At 30.5% G+C, this 20,157-nt stretch overlaps 3 protein-coding genes and 1 non-coding gene across 7 annotated transcripts; 3 read left to right on the plus strand and 1 right to left on the minus strand.

Annotated features, from left to right (window-relative positions):
- Window positions 1–726: 726 nt before the first annotated feature.
- LOC123011228 (vanin-like protein 1) lies at window positions 727–2,618 on the plus strand. The gene is made up of 6 exons (XM_044408578.1): window positions 727–851; window positions 898–1,035; window positions 1,086–1,366; window positions 1,413–1,624; window positions 1,671–1,931; window positions 1,978–2,618. Exons 1-6 carry the CDS (start codon window positions 807–809, stop codon window positions 2,616–2,618), a joined length of 1,578 nt encoding a protein of 525 aa, XP_044264513.1. The 5' UTR covers window positions 727–806.
- A 661-nt stretch (window positions 2,619–3,279) lies between these two features.
- Window positions 3,280–3,399, plus strand: LOC123012268. Its single transcript, XR_006413209.1, has one exon. It is a non-coding gene; the product is annotated as a 5S ribosomal RNA (ribosomal RNA).
- Window positions 3,400–5,066: 1,667 nt separating this feature from the next.
- LOC123011387 (ceramide transfer protein) lies at window positions 5,067–16,854 on the plus strand. Of its 4 annotated transcripts, XM_044408790.1 has the most exons (9): window positions 5,067–5,463; window positions 5,543–5,659; window positions 8,592–8,835; window positions 8,888–9,120; window positions 13,234–13,404; window positions 13,453–13,684; window positions 16,213–16,415; window positions 16,465–16,597; window positions 16,650–16,854. In XM_044408790.1, exons 1-9 carry the CDS (start codon window positions 5,257–5,259, stop codon window positions 16,775–16,777), a joined length of 1,668 nt encoding a protein of 555 aa, XP_044264725.1. In that variant the 5' UTR covers window positions 5,067–5,256; the 3' UTR covers window positions 16,778–16,854. The 4 variants fall into 4 exon arrangements, with proteins under 4 accessions (XP_044264725.1, XP_044264726.1, XP_044264727.1 ...); XM_044408791.1 differs by lacking the exons at window positions 5,067–5,463; window positions 5,543–5,659; window positions 8,592–8,835; window positions 8,888–9,120 and adding an exon at window positions 9,902–10,049; XM_044408792.1 differs by lacking the exons at window positions 5,067–5,463; window positions 5,543–5,659; window positions 8,592–8,835; window positions 8,888–9,120 and adding an exon at window positions 10,275–10,428.
- Window positions 16,855–17,629: 775 nt separating this feature from the next.
- On the minus strand, window positions 17,630–18,218 carry LOC123011306. Its single transcript, XM_044408675.1, has 3 exons — window positions 18,070–18,218; window positions 17,946–18,022; window positions 17,630–17,895 (listed from the first exon to the last, which is right to left on the minus strand). The coding sequence occupies exons 1-3, from the start codon at window positions 18,091–18,093 to the stop codon at window positions 17,778–17,780; spliced, it is 219 nt and encodes a 72-aa protein (XP_044264610.1). The 5' UTR covers window positions 18,094–18,218; the 3' UTR covers window positions 17,630–17,777.
- Window positions 18,219–20,157: the final 1,939 nt, after the last annotated feature.

A 20,157-nucleotide genomic window follows, 5' to 3' on the forward strand; every position in this document is an offset into this window, starting at 1 on the left:
CTCTTTTATTAGTAACACTCGTTAAATAATATAGTTTAAATTTTTTTAGTTGAAGATGCAACATTTTTTCATGGCCAACTGCAACCAAAAATCAAAGATAACTTAGTGCATAAAATTAAGTATTAGAGAAAAAAATTAAAAAATATAATTTATGTTCATGAAATGAAGCTCTAGAAGAGCTCTAAGTTTCAAAATCTATCTCCCTTAATTAATTTGAAATAGTATATTACATAACGAGCACGGAAAGTGATAAATAACGCGCAAGCGGGAAAGTTGCGCACGAGGTGTTAGCCGAGTGCAGACAATACCGCGAGTGCGTTAGACACTTTTCTGCAAGTTTTGTACACTATTTTTCCTACGACCATAAATAATTTTTTTCTTACGAACATATTTTTTTTTTCATAACGATTTATTTTTTATAATGTATACAAAAAAAATACGTTGAATGAAAAAAATACAAAACATTCGAGTGTGAATTGTGCACAGGTGTGTGAAATCGCACAGGTTTTTGACCTCGTACGATATTGCCAATTTTCGCGCATATGTAATTGTGCGTTATGATCTAGTTTCGTATATGGTTGTAGGAAAAACAAATTACAATTCACCCTTTAGCAAAAAAAACAAATAAATTGTCAGTTTGCAGGTAATTAGAAACTTAGAAATAATTATTTTTATTATGAGTAATAAATTATCAGTAATAAATTATTTTTATCAATACCTATAATCGATTTTCTTATCACTAATACAAGTACTTAGGATCTTAAAGTAGAGATTTATTCATTTGAAAAAGTCAACGAAGCAGGAAAATGATTTTTCTTGTTATTTGCTTATGTATTCTTGCGTTTTCAGAGGTAAGTCATTTCTGAAAATCAATGTTATTAAAATTTTGGATTTAAGGCTTCCAAATGGGAGAACGTCACAATCGCAGTGGTAGAATATAAACTGCTAGTAAACAGTTCTTTGGAAGAATCGGAAAATGTAGCACAAAACGCACAAAAATACATCGAGATTGTCAAAAATGTAACAAAAGAGCGAGTAAGATGCTAAATAATACTAGAAAAAAAAACTAAAAATTTTTTATTTAGAAATTAGACTTAATTGTATTTCCTGAAGACACTCTTTATGTTCATCGTGAAACCGCTATAGCAATCCAGTTAGACAATCCTTGCGATTCTGACTCTTACCCTCAGTTTATGAAGGACCTTTCTTGCGCCTCTCGATCATCACAGACTTACATCGTTCTAAATCTTGTAGAAAAAGTTAAGTGTGATGAGGCCCAAACCTCAAGCGACAATTGCAAAAAGTTTGGTTTTTATTTCTACAACACTGATGTGATTCTTGACCGAAATGGCACTATCGTGAATCGGTTTGTATAAATAAACAAAGTTTCTTGATTTAATATTATGTTTCAGCTACCACAAATACAATCTTTTTGGGGAACGCACAATGGACAAACCTGAAACACCCGAAGAAATCGTCTTCGAAACAGATTTTGGCATAAAATTTGGAATTTTTACATGTTTTGACATTTTATTTAAGACACCAGCTCAAGAGTTGCTCAAACGTGGTGTCGATGCTGTGATTTACCCCAGCATGTGGTATTCCGAGTTGCCATTTCTCGCTGGTAATTTTTCGATTGTTTTGGTATTTTTTTATTTCTCTTTTGGTAGCCATGCAAACGCAACAAATGTGGGCAAACCGTCACAACATCACTCTGCTTGCTGCTGGTGCTAATAATGTTCAGGTTGGTAGTGGTGGAAGTGGGGTTTACAGAGGTGTGGATGGTTTGGTAGTGGGGGGAGTTGTGGCTGAGGGTGGCACACAAGTTTTTCTCTACCAAGGTGACAAGAATGGGGATTTTGACGAAGACGTGGATGAGTTGGCGAAGAAAATGGACGGTTTTTATTTACAAATAGATAACAGTTTGGAAGGTAAATGTTTTTGGGTGTTTTTCTAAATTTCAGGAGAATTTTTCAGACCCAAAATATAGATGGGAGGTATTGAACACCTCTGTCAGAAACCACTACAATGTTCTTTGTGGTGGTGATGATGAAAATACAATTTGTTGTCATTACAGTCTTACAATGTCTACGGAAGAGATAAAACCGGATATGAAACACTACACTTATGTCATGGTGTCTTATTCAGGTATTCGTTCGTATACAGGAGTTTACAATGGGGGTATGGAAGTTTGCGGTATAATCGCTTGTTTGAATTCTTCGTTGTCTTCTTGTGGTCAAAGATTTCCGAATTATGAGGAAATTCAATGGCCTGTGACATTCGAAAGTATCACAATTAGCGCACAATTTGAAAAAAGTGAAAATCGAACACAATTTCCCAACTCACTCTTGAGTTCGATACGACCCATTGATACGAGTGAAACATCCTGGGATGAAAAAGATGTGGAGATAAATGAAACTATTTTTGAGGAGAGAAGCTTTACAACCAGAGCTCAGAATAGGTTATTAACTTTTGCGATTTTGGGAAGGAATTTTGGACTAGATTCGTCTGCAGATAATGATAATGATGATGATGATTCCAATCATTCAAGTAGCAGCTTATCAACGTCTGGGATTCTATTGTCTTGTTCCTTTTTAATTTTACGTAAAATAAAATAAAACAAAACACTCGAGACTTGTTTCTTGGTTTTCCTCTTTTATTGAGTTTACAAAATATGCGTTAGCAATTTCTTGAGCAAAAAAGTAGTTTTCAATTTTCTAATTGTCAGAAAATCTGGCACAGTTTTTCAGTATTTTTCAGGAGATCAGAGATATTTTCCTGGAAAAGTTATCTTCTTTATGAGTTTTGGGTATTTGATATATTTTTTCAGGTTTAATCTTTTAGATAATGTTCTTGATAAACAAACAGCTGTTTTACTCTAGTGGTGGCTCAAACGCTTTATTTGGAAAAACAAGTATAAAAATAGAAAAATAAAAATTGTAAAAAAAAATATAATATTATACAAGACGATAAACAATTTTTATCGTCTTGTGTATAATATTTCGTTTTTTTGTACCAGAATTTCATGAATAGAAACAGTAAATAAAAATTACTTCATTTCACCAGACGATAAAAGACTACTTTATTTACTGAAATTAGTTGATAAAAGCACTCTTTAACATTGAGTACAAAATAAAAATAATTGTTATATGGTGTGTGGTGAGAAAATAGATTAATTGTATAAACTTTTAAATATATTTTTAAATAATATTTTTGATTTTTTTTTTTAAACCTTTTTAACTTTCTTATTTATCTACTTTGAATACGACTTGTTCTTACGGCAACGGCCATACCACGTTGTAAAGCACCAGTTCTCGTCCGATCACTGAAGTTAAGCAACGTCGGGCGCGGTCAGTACTTGGATGGGTGACCGCTTGGGAACACCGCGTGCCGTTGCCATTTTTTCCATAATAATTTTTACTCAAATTTTTATTTATATTTACGCTAGTTTATTAATTTAATTAATTTTGACATGAAAATCGCAATTTTCGTTCTACTTTTTGCACTCACTTTTACTAAATTTCTAAAAATGTTTCTGCAACGTATAATTGAACGTATGGTATAATAACTGTTACATTGATCTATTATACCCCAGGTACCTCAAGTACATAGATAAATATTAAATTCTATCACACATAAAAGTACCATAACTTTATTTTTTTATAGGTACATACCTACTATGCTTTCAAATAAATTTCTGATCGAAGAGTCCAATGATTTTGAAATTAAGTTGGCAACATTGACCTTCAAATTCAAACATCACACTTTTATCATTCATTATTTTCAAAGGGCGGCCGTTGGTATGGCTGTCACCTAACACGATCTGATATAATTAATAATTCGTTGTTGCCAACTTAATAATAATAATAATAAAATAATAAATAATAAAAGTGAAAAAATATAAATTTGTGTGTAAATAACCACGAACTGATTGGATATCAGGTGAAATAAGTTAAAAATAATAATTACTAACTAATTAAATAAATTTTTAAAGATTTTTTTTTGAATGGGTACACCGCGTGCCGTTGTCTTTTTTTTTTCTTAATAATTTTTATTCTTAAACTTTTTTCACCCTATAAGAAGAATTAACAAAAAACAATATCAGGTTTCAGAAAACGGTGTTATTTTGCTAATGTGTAACCAACCACATGCTGTTGTCTTTTTTTAATTTTTGAATTAAAATACTTAATTGTAGTGAGTCTACTTATAATCTTATAAAATAAATGTATTAATTTCAGTAAACAATAATTTTTAAAAAACTTTTAATTCCAAAAGTATTTCGAAATTTGACTCCATTTTGATTTTCTAATAGATCTATTAAAAAATGCGACGTCTTGATAGTCAAACGGAGACTAATAAATCATTTAAAATTAAAGGACAAATTACAAAAAATATCATTTTATACAGGGTGTTTCACACAACTTTACGAGGCTTGCGCCTAATGTACGCAGCCAAATATACAAAATTCACAAAACACTGGATACAAAAAATACACATTTAATTATTCAATTTTTGTAAACTCATGACAGTAGTTGTCAAACTAATCACTGTTTTATTAATAGTCATAAACTGCAGTTTTTCAGAAACAATTATCATGTGTTCCATCAAGAGACGGCATGAATATGATTGTAGTTTATCTATCTTAATCACTAATTAACTAAAAACGTTGTAATTTTTGAAAGGGTGAACAAACTAGAAAAGATTATCTAATTTTTCAAAATTTGTAATCGTGTTCGTATCGGAATATGTATTATTGATTGCATTTTACAGGCACAGGTCTCGTAAAATTATATGAAACACCCTGTATTTTATTCTTTAAACTTCAATTCGTGTTTTAAGACTGGTCTGATGAAACTTGGTTTTTAATATACAATTGTACCCTTTACAAGAGTCTATAAAATATAAAGTTTTATTACACTTATTGGTTTAGTAATTAAATCGTTAAATTATAGACTAAAACACTGGTTAAAAAACTGAAAAAATTGAAGTTGTTATGCAATCAAATATACACGCAATGTCTTGACGCTGACCCACATTTTCGAATTTCCCGCCCGCTTCAAGGTCAATAATCTTCACATGGCGCATGTAATTTGAGTGCCGCTTCAGTCCGTGGTGTGATAAAAACAAATTGATAAACGCACAATCGCCCCAATGCCATTATTGTTATGTGTCGCATGATGTCTTTACGGGATTCCCACGCCTGAAATGACATGAATCCTCGTCATTAAACCCAACAATCGTCCATCCGAAATTAGCATGGCGGACGAACACAGCAGCGAAGAATCCGACAACGACAACCAAGAGGAATTGGCAGGTGTGTTGAGTAAATGGACTAATTATATACACGGATGGCAGGACCGTTATATCGTTTTGAAAAATGGAACTTTGTCGTATTATAAAAGCGAACAGGAAAGCGGGTACGGATGTAGAGGAGCTTTATCCCTTGCCAAAGCAGTTATCAAAGTATGTTTTCATTTTTATTGGTTTCTTAAGATCGGTTGTTTGACAGTTGAATGTGTTTCACGAGGTGTTTTTGTTGCAGCCCCATGAATTTGATGAGTGCAGGTTCGATGTCTCCGTCAATGATTGTGTCTGGTATCTTCGAGCCGATTCTGTTGAAACCAAACAAATCTGGGTTGATGCGCTAGAGTCTTACAAGGTATGACAAACAGCATTTCTAATAAATTTCTAATAAAAAATAAATATAACGACTCAATATGACGATTTGTTAAACTTTGACATATATTGCCATGGCAACCGGTTACTTTAAAATTTCCCGCCCCCAAGTTTCAAATCCGCTAAAAAACTTCATTTAAGTTCCAAATTTGCACAAAGAAAGCTGTGGAGCAGTGACAAGAGAACCAAGCGACTGTCATCCACAAAACGTGATATTTTTGTAATTGATTTAACCTCAAAATACCGTTGCAATGTTGCCATTTTTAGATTTTATTTTAGTACCGTGTAAAACCGTGTTTTATAATATTTTTTTCACTACTAGCTTATTTATTTACCCAGATATACAACGGTGAAGAATATAACCTTCACAACTCAATTCACAACTATTATTTTTGTTAATTTATTATTACCTACAGTAATTCATTACTTACCTGACTTACTAATTTAAGTTGGAAGTATTATTTTATTATCGTAGATAAGGTTATGTCTTTTTTTGCTTATGTATCTATTAAAGGAATTTTTTTAACTTGTGAAAAAATGTTAAAATTTGACCTACTACCGGTATGTAAGCCCATTTGTTGTTTCGACAGGCAGAAGAATTAGAGGTGGGGTTATTCTGTTGTTTTTTAATGAGGAAGCTTAAGTTTTTTTTATTATTCTAATATTCTAGATCTATTTGTAATAGTGTAATACCCTCCAATGTCGATATTTATCCACCTCTAATCCATTATTGCCATTGAAAATGATTATTGAATAGGGAGGAGAAAACAACTCGACAAACTAAATAATACTACCTTTTACAACCAATGAAAAAACAGAATTTAAATAATTAGCGATTGTAATGAATTTGAATGTGCATTTTAATAATTTATTTCTATTCAGTAATAATTAGAAAAAAATATATTTTCCATTTTTTTTTAAATCGGATATAAAACATAATAGGCAATTGTAAAGATCATTCAGACTGCGTTTTTTACTTTAAATGCAAACATTTTTAAACGAGAAATTCATTTCGAAACCTGTCATATTTCTGAGAACTGTAGATAAAGGTTTAGTGGAATTGAAATATTTTGTTAGTTCTCATTAATTTTTATTACTTGAGAAAATGATGTGTTCTGTGATTGTTTTATTATTTTATATTATCAATATGATTTCATCCATATTTTTGATGCACAAAAAGATAAAGCCAAAATAAATATTTCCAATTTTTAGATATTTTTCATTACCTACTAAGATGTATTTTTGCTTAAATTATTTAAATTACAGCCATTAGGCTGTAAATTACAGGTAATTACTCTAAACTGAATTTACTAAATTACCATCTTTCCATTGCGAATTTTTGAAGGATTACCTTGACTAAATAATTGACTACATCACTTGTATCAACATTACTTTAACTTTTTTTTGTTTTGTATCATGTAGATTTTTATTATTGTTACTACTTTTTCTGAACGGGGAATTGTACGAATTTTTTTATGTTAATTTAAGTACCACATTTTTGTGTTTATTTCATAAATAACATTAACCGTTTCTAATATTCTGCAAATGTAAACATTTTGTGGAAATTTTACGAACGTACATACATTTTTTAGTTGATTTTAATTTTACGAAGAGTAACGTTATGGTGAGTAATAATTGTACAAGTAGCTATTTGACATGCCACATTAAGGTGTGGGCTTGAACATTGAAGATATTAATAGCATCAAATTGATTTATATAAACTTTAAGTGACCACAATCTTGAATTATTAAAGAAGATTCATCTATTTTTAAATTTTGTAACACTCGAACTAAAGATAACCCGAATTTGTTATCATTTTATTAGCAATAAATATTTATTTGCTAGTACTTTAAAAAATAATAAATACAGTGCATTGCACTTAATGTGTGCGTAATTTTTTTTAACAAACTGTCATTTGATTTTGTTTTTAGCACAAAAATGTGGTATACACTAAATATTAATACCGTGCGATCAAAAAAAAAAAAAAATTGAGTAGGCATCGATTAAATTTTACAGTTAGCAACACATTGGCTGGGTATCTGGGCTGGAAATATTTCACACAAACTGAAAGTGAAAATGACCATTCACCGTTTTCGTCTTGTACAGCATTTTTGTAATAACTTGCAACAATAAAAATTTTCTGCTCTAAAGTGAACATTATTTCACTGAAAATGAATAAAACGCAAACTTGTCAAAGTTTCCACTGACATTTGATGTCAAAAATTAGTATTGCCATCTGAAGGACTTTAATTACTGTCTACTCTCATTTATTTTTTTTTTTGGTCGCACGGTACAAAATAAACAATTGATTTTAATTAACGAATATCTAGAATCTCATCTTGATACAGTCGGACACACGTCGTGCTCCCAAATACCATTTACAATGCACGCAACACGTCCAACCTTCAAATCGCATTAAATCCCACATGTGGGTCTTGAATAATACGACGTAGATACATAACAATACAGTTCATTATTGCGAATCGTTTAAATACCAGTTTTTAATCGTTTCCGTTTTTTAAAATAATTTAGATAAAAAACTGTGTTAGGAATTCTTTTTATGTTAATTAGCAAATTGCGATAAAAAGAAAACAGAGCAGTGATGGATGTGTCAAATTTACAAAATAGATTTAGGTACAGTTGGAGACAAAATACTTTGGTCGTCACTTTTCTGACACTTTAATGTAATTCAAGCTTTAACGTTAAAATAAATGACAGATATTATATTTTCCTATCAAAATTATGTACATACAACTTGCCAACTGTGATTGACAGTAGCTAAAAATAAGGTTAACAAACAGTCCTAAAGCATGCTTTACAATTTAATGTCACTGAAGTGACATTGACGACCAAAGTATTTTGTCTCCAACTGTACTTTTAGTTTTTTTTTTGCCATTTTTACTTTATTTTTTTAGTTGGAGTCCGGCTATGGTACTGGCTCTGAGAACAGCTTGAAACGGCATGGCTCCACCGTCAGCCTCCAGTCCAACACCTACAGCACCGCTTCCGGAAACAGCTTCAAACGTTCATCTCGCAATTTGCGCGAAAAGCTTGCCGAATTGGATACTTTTAAAGATATTTTATGCCGACAAATTGAAACTCTCCAAGAATATTTCGATTATTGTGTGGATAATGAAGCACAAAATGTATCAAATAAAGGTATTCCTGTAAAATTTATGAAACGAGAAGGAATTTTAAGGTTTTCTTCCAGAAAAATTGCCTGCCATTGATTTTAAAGGTGAAGCGATAACGTTCAAGACTACCACGAAAGCAGTTTTGGACACTTTGGAGCACTGTGCCGATTTGGTGGCACAAAGAGAAGAATCATGGCGTAGCAGACTTGAGAAGGAAATCGAACGAAGAAAAAGGAGTGAAAATCTGGCGAAAAGCTACTTTGCACAACTCCAGAAGTCGAGGGTTGTGCATCCAGGCCCGGATTTGGAGGTAATTGGGAATAATATAAAGGAATTTTATCATAAATACAGCGTGTTTCACATAATTTTACTGCGCCTGTAAGATGCAATCAATAATACTTATTCCGATACGAACTCGATTACAAATTATGAAAAATTGGATACTCTTTCTCTAGTTTGTTCACCCTTTTAAAAATTACAACGTTTTTAATTAGTTAGTGATTAAGATAGATAAAGTAGAATCGTATTCATGCCGTCTCTTGATAGAACAAATGATAATTGTTTCTGAAAAACTGCAGTTTATGACTATTAATGAAACCGTGATTAGTTTGACAACTACTGTCAGGGATTTCCAAAAATGTGACTTTTGTGTATTTGGGTGCGTACAGATTTGTCAACAAGAAATTACCACCTAGGATTTGAACTTTTAGGAAAATTACGTTTTTCATGTTGTTTGTAACTAGAATTTTCAGAAGTAGTTTTGTATGCCTAAGGTTGTTACCCCTTGTTGTTGTCAATTGACGTTTTCTGTCAACCTGCTGTCAATTTTCAATTATACATACAACCTGACAGGTGACTTAACCTAAATTTTGACACTAGTGACGATATCTTTTGTCACCAGAAACCAACCTAATCAAATTTATGGCAACCTATTCACAAATATCCCTAAATCCTAGGGAGTAATTTCTTGTTGATACGACAATACATTAGGTGCAAGCCTCGTAAAGTAATGTGAAACACCCTATATAAAATGGTCATGCGCCATCTTTCTTAATTGATTCGCAATTTGACAATCAATGACACGAGCACAGTGACGTTTGTGAATCTGACAGTTTTGTTATTTTTTTTAACATGTTTCTTCACATTATTGAGATAGTGCAACAAAATCGTGTCAGTTATTAAATCACCATGCGTAGTGGCTATGTAACAAGATTTATCAAGAGATTCCTGACGATAAATGTAAAGGGTTTGTTTTTATATTTTTTGGTATTAGTTTGTTGTCTTGACTCAGGTTTGTACTCACTGACACTTTTTTTGCTTATTGATGAAATTGTTAGCGTTTAAAAATTTAAGTAGGTTCGATTTATTCGTAATTTAGCGGGGCGTGATGACGAAACTATCACACCATTTGATTTCATGAATAATGATTAGTCATACAAAAACAGACGTGCTTTGTGTTAGCAATGTGGTAGTAATCTAGACACAACACTGTAGTAATTCAATTAGATGTGTTGGTGAGCTCTTCAGTAAAGCTGTGTTCTGCTTTAAATTAAACCAGAGTTTTGATTTTAAAATGAAAGTGAAGGAGATTATTTTTAAACGATGTAAACAGAAAGATGTAAGTTTGTGTTTCGACTCTTAAACCCATTCATAATTCTATAATTATTTCTTACACAATATTTCCCAGAGTGACAAAAATTTGCACACAATTTGAGTCAAGAAGATAATTGTTTTTGTCCCTATTTTTTTTTTTTTTTGTTATTATTCAAACCTTTTATTTTGTAAGATTAATTACTCGAAAATAGAGGTTAAAAATAAATAAATAAAAATAGATATTTTTTTATTGTACCAGGAAACAGATTGTAGGGACTTAAATCAGTTCGCAAAATAGCGTATACAAAAAATATTTTTTTGCTGATTTGATTTTTTAACAGAAAGCGATTAAAGTTTGCAAAATAGAACAGTAGTGATGGATTGACCAATTAAAGTACAACAAGGTCTTGAACCAAAAGTGTTTTAATGTATTATTGGTTGATGAAATATTTACGACTAAATTTTTATTTTATTCAAGACACTTAGTACATGTCTACTTAAATATATTCCAATTTTTCATTATAATTATAATGTTTCCAATACGAAAAACTTTTAAAAATGTCAAAGGTTAATGACTACAATTGCTATTGTTGTCATAATAACAAATTGAAATTAATCTAATTAATATATTTTGTTGTGCGAGAAACAAAAAATGAGTACAAGTCAGAAAATAAATAAATATTTATTTATTTTATAATTACTGAAAAAAATACCGGATGACTGTAAATGATCGTGATTTTTATCCTCAAGTTGGCGTCAAATTTAACCTTGAGTTTCAAATTTAAACGTCAAATTCTTGTAGGCAATTGTCATTCATTTGTTTAGTGACGTCTAAGCTTAATATACAAACCAAACTTAATATACCGGGTGACTATAAATGTTTGAGACAAGAAAATCTATTGTAACAGTGGTAACACTGAATTTTGTTATAGATAATTTGTTATACAAGGTGTTTTATAAAAAGACAAAAAAAGAAAAATGCCAAGTTAAAATAAGATACCAGGAACATGAAAAAAATGTTTAAAAAAGTCTCTGTCAAAAGTTTTTGACACTTGACATTTTTTATGCCTATTGTTACCGATAATCTTGTATAAGTACGATTTTTTATAATTATTCAATAAAGGTAACAAAAACTTTGTCAATAAAAGCTACAAATAATGTTAAACATAGTTACAATTCAGGATACAGCTTCTTTGTTTCCTGTCTAACAAAAAAAACATGTAAAATATAAATAAGGTCAAGGTGTAAAATCTAAACCTCAATAATTTTCAAATTCTTATACATAATTTTTAACTTTTTTTCATGTTCCTGGTATCGTATTTTACTTGGTATTTTTCTTTTTTTTTTGTCTTTACAAAACACCCTGTAGATATTACATTACGAGGATTGCCAGTGTTCCAAATACCGTGCGATCAAAAAAAACATTTAGAGTAGGCGTCGATTAATTTCTACAGTTGGCTGGGAATCTGGGCTGGAAATTTTCCACACAAAAAAAAGTGAAAATGACCATTCACCGTTTTCGTCTTGTACAGCAATAAAAATTTTCTGCTCTAAAGTGAACATTATTTCACTCAAAATAAATAAAACGCAAACTTGTCAAAGTTTCCGCTGACATTTGATGTCAAAAATCAGGATTGCCATCTGAAGGACTTTAATCACCGCCTACTCTAATTTATTATTTTTTGATCGCACGGTAGATTTTCTTGTCTCAAATACTTATAGTCACCCAGTTTATTAAGCTTCATTTTTATTATAGCATCCTAGTACCTACTATTAAAATTGTAGTCGAACTAGGAACAAGATTAAATAATTCCCTGAATTTTTGTTTTTTTTTATTATGATTTAAACAGTTTATATTTATTAATTTATTAATTATATGTATAATAAAGTTTTTATAATTATATGTTTTTGAATATGTTGCTAATAAATTAGTAAAATTATTTGTAATAAATAAAACTAGAATGAGTTAAAGATTTTAAAAGTATTAAAACAGTATAAACTAATAGAATATTTGAAATGTTGTTTTCAACGTGCTGTGATTATTTATTTTTCATTTATAATTAATGATCGAATCTGGAGAGTTTACTTCATTATGAAAATAAAATGCATATTTCGTGTAGTCGTTTTTTAGACAAGAATGTTTTTAAAATGCAAATTTTATTGATTATTAATTACATGGAATTATCCTTTATATAACAGAATTTAACATGTTAGTTCTTATCAAAGATGGTACACATAGCTAAATTTTTATGAGCAAACATCACAATGCCGAAAATTCTAGGTGAATACACTTTGCAGGTTATAATTGAAAAAGTTTAATCAAATAAATGTATCAAAATCTCGATCTTTGTTGGATTTGCAAAAATTTAAACATTACTATTTTTTGTAACATTATTATACAAATCTTAAAATATGTTTGTGATTGAAAATGATTTATTATGGTCTTACATAATGAATTTTGATAATATAAACAGAGTTTATCACTTACGTTACCAATTTTCAAACAATTGAGTAAACACAGGTGTTATAACTTACTCTTGCAAAGATACAGATCAGTTATAAGTGAGCAGAAAGCCGTTTTTCGTCATTTTATCCCTGCTTTAGCTAGTCTATAATATACAAACAGTCGCGTTTGTGTTTACATAATTAATAATCTTTTATACTCTTTACTAGTTATCGGTTTTGACCCAAGAAATTAGATATCAATTCTAAACACACATGTTTTTGTGATCACTTTGTGCTGTGAGATGTCGACGAAATGTTTAACAAACGGATTCGTACGACGAATCAATAATAAAATAACCGAAAAATGTGAAAAATGTGTTTGCAGGAAGGCCCCCATAGCGTGTTGGCCGACGACGAATTCTACGATGCCGTCGAATCCGGTTTAGATAAGATGGAAGAGGAGCAAGAGTTGAGGGAAAGACTGAAAAGCGGCCAAGTAATTCCCGTCACTCCACCTCCGACGTCGCCAGCGGCCTTGCATCGTTTATGGCCAGAAGTAAATATATTTAAGCCTTGATTCGGTTTATTTCAGTTTGATTTTCAGATCGAAAAAGTTGTGAAACAAGAAGTTGCGATGGCGAAGTTAGGTGTAGGTGAATCCGGTAGTGGATGGCAATTGTTTGCCGAAGATGGAGAAATGAGGATGTATAGGAGAGAAGAAGAGGTCGATGGAATGGTCGTCGACCCCCTCAAGGCTGTGCATGTGGTTAAGGGGATCACGGGACACGAGTTATGTCACTACTTTTTCAACCCGCAGTACAGATACGACTGGGAAAGTGAGTAATAGTTTTCTATTAACTATTTCAGGGACGGTGGGTTAAAATTTAACCTTTCAACCTTTTTAACTCACCTTAATTTATATTTTTGAGTAGTTTTGCTTATTAATGGTAATATTTTTAATAATACAGACATTATTCTTGTAGAGTTTACCACATTTTTTTTTATTTACAATCAATGAACTTAAAATTATTATAAAAACTATACAATTTATTAATTAATTTGAAATAGAGTTCATAGAAACCAAGAAGGATATCGATAGGCGGAGCCAATGCGTACTTGGTGTAGTGGGGAAGCTTGAGCAGTGGCGTAACACAGAGACATTTTGTGGTAAAAAGGGAATTGTAGAGTTGCATTTGTTTTTCGTTTACTATTGACTGAGATATTAAATATAAAAAATTCATACGATGCTCCACGATTATTTCAAATATACGGTGATATTAATTATTATTATTATTAATTAATAAAAATAGATTCGTTTAATAAAAGTGTAAAAAACAATTTTTGTATCATAATTAATTTTAATTAATTTTTCAAAGTTAACATTTATAAGATGCCCCTAAGTGGGTATAATAAACATTTTTTAGTGATGTTTTGTTTTCATACCTAGTCAATAAGATGTAAGAAGATGAACCCTCAAATTTTTACAAAAATTGTTATGGGTTTAAATCAGAATTACAGGCGATTAATTTTTTATATAACTGATGGGCCTTAGTAATTTCAAATTGTCACTTTATACTCGGTAAGTCAAAATAGAATTTTTTACTATAAAACTAATAAAATATATTTGCTATTCTCATAGTTAACTCAACTTGTACACTGCAAATAGTGATTAAAGACTTGTGGTTTGGAAATGGACTTTAATTTTGATAATAATTTGAACCTTATTGAACAATTTGTAATAACTTTCTCACATGGTTACTGAGTATTGCAATTTATAAAAGAACAAATGCCTTAAAAATGTTATTTATTAATAAAGTAATAAAATATTTTCATTACAGTATATGGATTATTTGTTTTCTTCAAATAAATAAGTGCGAATACACGCCACTGCTCTCAACTGATTTCAGAATTCGCCTATATTTACGAATGAATTCGTCCGCGACGAGTTTTCGTCTCTGCGCATCCCTTCCATCGATATCCTTCTTGGTTTCTATGAACTCTAACTACATTTTCATGATACTTATTTTAACTTAAAAAAATTGAATTGTTTTTTGAGAATATACACATAATGGATAATGATTATTATAAATACAACGAGGAAAAAAACAAAACAAAAAAATTTTCTTTTATTGAGATTGGAATTTCGATCCTTGGGTTTATCAGGCAAATACTTTCCTATTTTGACTAGTAGGCTTCGTGATGTCATTGAGCATTTCCAACCTATTTAGGTAACCACTTTCGCTTAACATTACGTTGATAAAATTTTGCATTTTTACTAACTGTATTTCGTATTATTCTTAGTTTTTTGAGATATGAGTGGTATCTCCTTATGTTGTGGAAAATTACAACAAAACATGAACTTTGTTGATAAATTTGATCAGTTGATGACGTACAGTGATGGACAGTGCATTTCGTCCACCCAATTTCTGTGAATTCACAAAAATTCACTGTAGCCTGTGCTTTATTGTCATGATAACTGACACTGTCAAGTTTAATTAAATTCTTATTCATTTTGGACCGTCTAAAAATGGATACCTCAAGCAATGTAAGACAAAGCACAGGTAAAAAGTATGTAAGGTCATTTTATCAACATGATAAATGTTCATCAAAGTTCTCAAACAAGGTTAGAAAAACCTAAAGACTAATTTACACTTTTAGTCTGTCATGGAAATTGGTTGGACAAAATTCACTGTCCGTCACTGTACTCAATTGAAAAAATCATAAATGGTGGCACTGAATTTTTTTCTAATTCGTTGATACTTGCATTATGTAGAATCTCGAAGTAACTGGCAGTGTGTAACTTGTAGAGTGTCTCTTTGTTAAGGCAAACCGAAAAACTGCTTTAAAGCATATTATTACAAAAAATAATAAGTATTGTTAGCTATCGTACGTATTATTTAGTTTGCTTTTGTTTTTATTATTTGTTGTTATTTTTCTTTGTTCATTTTAATACTATATTTTATTTTCTTAATTCATTTTTTTAAATGCCTATTATGTCTCTAAATAGACAATGACTACTTCATATTAAAAATGCTTTGAAATTATTAAAAATGTACGAGATTTTATAAGGGTTTCATGAAGTTAATGAGATTACCGGAGAAAGTAAAAAAATCTGAAATCTAAAATAATTGGTCATAGACCGATGAAAAACTGTCGTTAGTGCTATTTTAATACCTATTTTTTAAAACAACTTGAATAATGATTATTTTTAAAATCCAGTAAATACAGTACCTGTACGGTATTTTAAATACATTAAAGTTTGTACCTGAAAGAGTTAACGATAGAAAAAGGTTTGTTTACATCTCGGGAGTGTAGGTAAGGCATTTTCATTAAAACAGTTGTTAATTTCGTTGATTATGTTTAGCCACATTGGAACACATGAACGTGCTCGAGACCATATCTGAGGATACTTTGGTATTTCACCAAACACACAAAAGAATATGGCCGGCGAGTCAGAGAGACGTCGTTTTTTGGTCGCATTTGCGTCGATTTCCCAACGATCAAGACCGAGACGGCCCTGATATTTGGACTGTGGTTAATAACTCCACTGAGCATCCTGATCATCCTGTAGGTAATACAGGAAACTGTAATGCGAGTTGTTGATTGTTTTTTTTAGGCGAATGCGGGTAAATGTGTAAGGATTTTTTTGACAGTATGTCTTTTATGTCAAACGCGAGTTGATCCACCGAAAGCCGGAGCACCAGTAACTAGAGATGACATTACCTGTAAAATAAGTTATTGTTCTGTCGGTAAGTTAGAGTTCTGATTGGTTGAGTTGGTGTTGAGTTGTTGGTGTTTCAGTGAATCCTGGGGGATGGGCCCCGGCGTCGGTACTCCGGGCTGTTTATAAACGAGAATATCCGAAATTTTTGAAGAGGTTTACTGCTTATGTTAAAAACCAAACGAAAGATAAGCCTATTATGTACTAAAACATAAGAATCTTTTTTATGGTTTACATTGTTAATTTTATTTATATTTCGTATATTATTAAATGTTATATTCTGTTCTTTTTTGTTTTTTGTTTTTCTTTTGGATGTATTGAATCCTTAAAACCGTCCCTAACTAGTTGTTGCTTTTTAGTGTTTTGTTTCTATCATTTTGATTGTTTTCTGCATATGTGTAAAAATATTTGTAAATTTAAATGTTGAAGACTGCTTAAAATTGTTGAGACCAGTTGCCTTGATAGTGTGAAAAAAATAACTTGTATAACATTGAATTTATGCTTTGCATTTCTGTAAATTGAAAAATGTACTCTATGTAAGATACAAGAAACGATGTTTTCAAGTTGTGTGTAGTTTATATTTTATCATTATATCGTCATTTGCACTTTGTTTATTGAACTTTCATTCTGACTTCTTAATTTTTTGTCTAATTTTTTATTAGCACCTATTTATCAAGAAAAAAATAGTCACAAAAGGCCTATAACAGTCGTGGCAAGTATTTATTAATTGCCCATGCAATTTTCATTGTTTTTTGACTACCTTGTATAAAAAAAGTTAATTTTGTGACAACAAATCAAACAAGTTTTTTTAATAACCCAAATAGAGAATTTGATCATGACATTGGCATTACAAATATGATTTTAATAGCTTTCTCCATGCTCGCTTTTTATTCGTGTAAGAAAGTAAATATGTAGGCACATAAATTTGCAATGAAATAAAGCACCACCAACAATAAACACTTTCACGAAATCTTACAATTAAATACGACAAAAAAATGTTTCTTCAGTGATGCAATAATTAACTCATCATTGTCTTTGTTCTTTAAATAAAACAAAAAGGTACCAAAAATAATTTTATTGACTAGTGAATACAAAAATCCATTTGGGTGTTTGCTGTTAAAAAACAAAAGTCCTCAATTCCTATCAGCTAATTCCCTTAATATACAAAAATAATAACAAGAATAATATGTTAACAAGTGGGATTTTTATCAGTGTATGCCTTCCAAAGGTGTAAAGGTTTTGTACTGATAAAGTTTATCGTCTCCGTATCCGTACAAAAGCCGTCCAACACCGTTTTCATCATAATATGGATATCTGTATTTCGGCCTAAGAAAAAATAATGTTGGCAATTATAAATGCTTGTGTAATTCACCTACCGTTCGAAGTACTGGAAATTGGGGGCGCGAGGCTGAATTGCCATCGACATTGTTGCGCACAATGCGAAGTGAAGAATCTAAAAAACAGTACGTGTGGCAATTTTTTTTCAAATTGTACACTTACCAAAACAGAAAAGTATTTGTTCATGGTATTAAATTTACACTTTTACTCTCACCGATGGACAAATGAGTAATATTAAAGAGTGAAACTTACTCAACGAAATGAAAGAGAAAGTATATCTACATTGACTTTGCCCCACCTGACAGGCTTGTTACTACTGGACATTAATAAGCCTATTTGTATTCGAGACGTTGAGATAATCATCAGAGGACAGTAAACAAATATTTGGAAAAAGGGCCATAAATTTAGTTTATACAGACCAAAAATTGATTAATTTTTATTTTATAATTATTGGTAATGGGAAATTTTTATCCAATTATAACAATAATACAGTTTTTTATCACTATCGACTGTCTTGCATCAGCAAAAATCGCCTTATTTTGGCAGAAAACGATGAGTTGTGCCGAAATTTGTTGACTTACAATAATTACAAATCGTTAGAAAATAACTTTTAAATTTTAGGTACCTATAAGTCCTTCCATCGAGAAATTAGTGAAATAAAAAATTTACTAGACAGTACGCGCTAAAAAGTAGTACATCGTTAAATTAAAATTTTTACTTTAAAAACAATTATTTAACAAAAATAATTCAAAATTTTTCACCTACAAGTTTTGAATTCGAATTTGACAAAACCACAAAACATGACAAGCCCGCAATAATCAGCCCTGAAATTGACCTGTTTTAGTGATTTTAATGTTTTTAGTATATTTAAAAATCTATCGCGGTAAAATTTATATTATATATATCTCCTAATAATTTGACTGATTATTATTTACAAAATTTTGTTTTTTTTGTATTTTTTATTGACAAGTATATGGAGAGCGTTTTAAACACCTTTTGTAGAACAAAAATTAAAAACCTTCAAATTAAAAAAAACGACCCTTCGCGCTGTTTCAAAAAAATAGCACTATATTTCCAAAATAAGTAAAGGTAGAAATTTAAAAAAATATCTTAAACGATAGAATTTAATTAAATATTTTCAACCACTTTCACTAAAAGTTAGTCTAATAATAAATTTAATAAGTTATGGAGTTGTGATATACGCCACCAGTAAAACAAGAGTAACAACATGGTTATCTACTGAAACCGATTCGTTAAACAGCGGCGTGCACTTCTTCCAGACCCGTAGTTAGAAAAAATTTTAGTGGGGCTAGAATAGTTCTGGTTCTGCAGTTTTTTTTTCAAAAAAAAAAACAGGTCAGTTTTTTTCTAAATGCTATATTTTGACAATATAGTGGCATTTAAGACGTCATTCGTTTCTGAGTTGTGACGTCAGTTTTATTTTTTTTTTAACGACAAATGACATTTTTGTTCACTGTTTTAAATAGCACACATCTTTATCTTCCTGGAATTAAAAAAAATTAAAATGAAATTAATACTAAACAAAAAACCACGCAAAAAACAATCACTACTTATAAATTAAAGCTGTTTGTATGGACCTTTAAATTTTTAAAGTTTTTTTATTTTATTTTCTTCTTTTTTGCATTTTTTTGCTTTATCTTTTTGAATTTTTTATGCTTACCAGATAGATAATGATGTGTATTATATAAAACAGTAATAAAAAATGTCGGTTGACAAAAAAAAATTCAAAATAAAATTACTTTTGGTTCAGTTTGTACATATTATAACTTTATGCGTTGTTATTTCTAAAAAAGTTGACAAAAAAGACAAAGCTTTAAAGTAGGGCTCAGAATATTTAAAGTAGGGCGTAGCCCTACTTGCGCCGCTCTAGCTACGGGCCTGACTTCTTCTACGAAAACAACAAATATGCTACAATAGTTTCAAAAATATGGAATTTACTGTTCTTACGTAGTTAACTCAAAATAGGGTAAAAATAAAAATTAGTAACGGCACACGGTGTTCTACATTGACTATGAAATTCAAACATCACCTGACATTGATATCACCAATAATTCAGTGTCGCTAACTTATTTTTAAAGTCATAGATTACGATCTAAAATTTTACAAAAATTAAATAAATAAAATGGTAAAATAGGACGTTGGTAATAATAATAAGTTCCCAAAAAAATAACAAATTTTAAGGCTGTAACATTTTTTTAATGCGTTGCATTTGTAAAAATAAAAAATTAG

Source organism: Tribolium madens, unplaced genomic scaffold (assembly GCF_015345945.1).
Source record: "Tribolium madens isolate multiple individuals breed KSU strain unplaced genomic scaffold, Tmad_KSU_1.1 Scaffold_91;HRSCAF=231;Tcas5.2_LG7, whole genome shotgun sequence".
Classification (NCBI taxonomy): Eukaryota; Metazoa; Arthropoda; class Insecta; order Coleoptera; family Tenebrionidae; genus Tribolium; species Tribolium madens.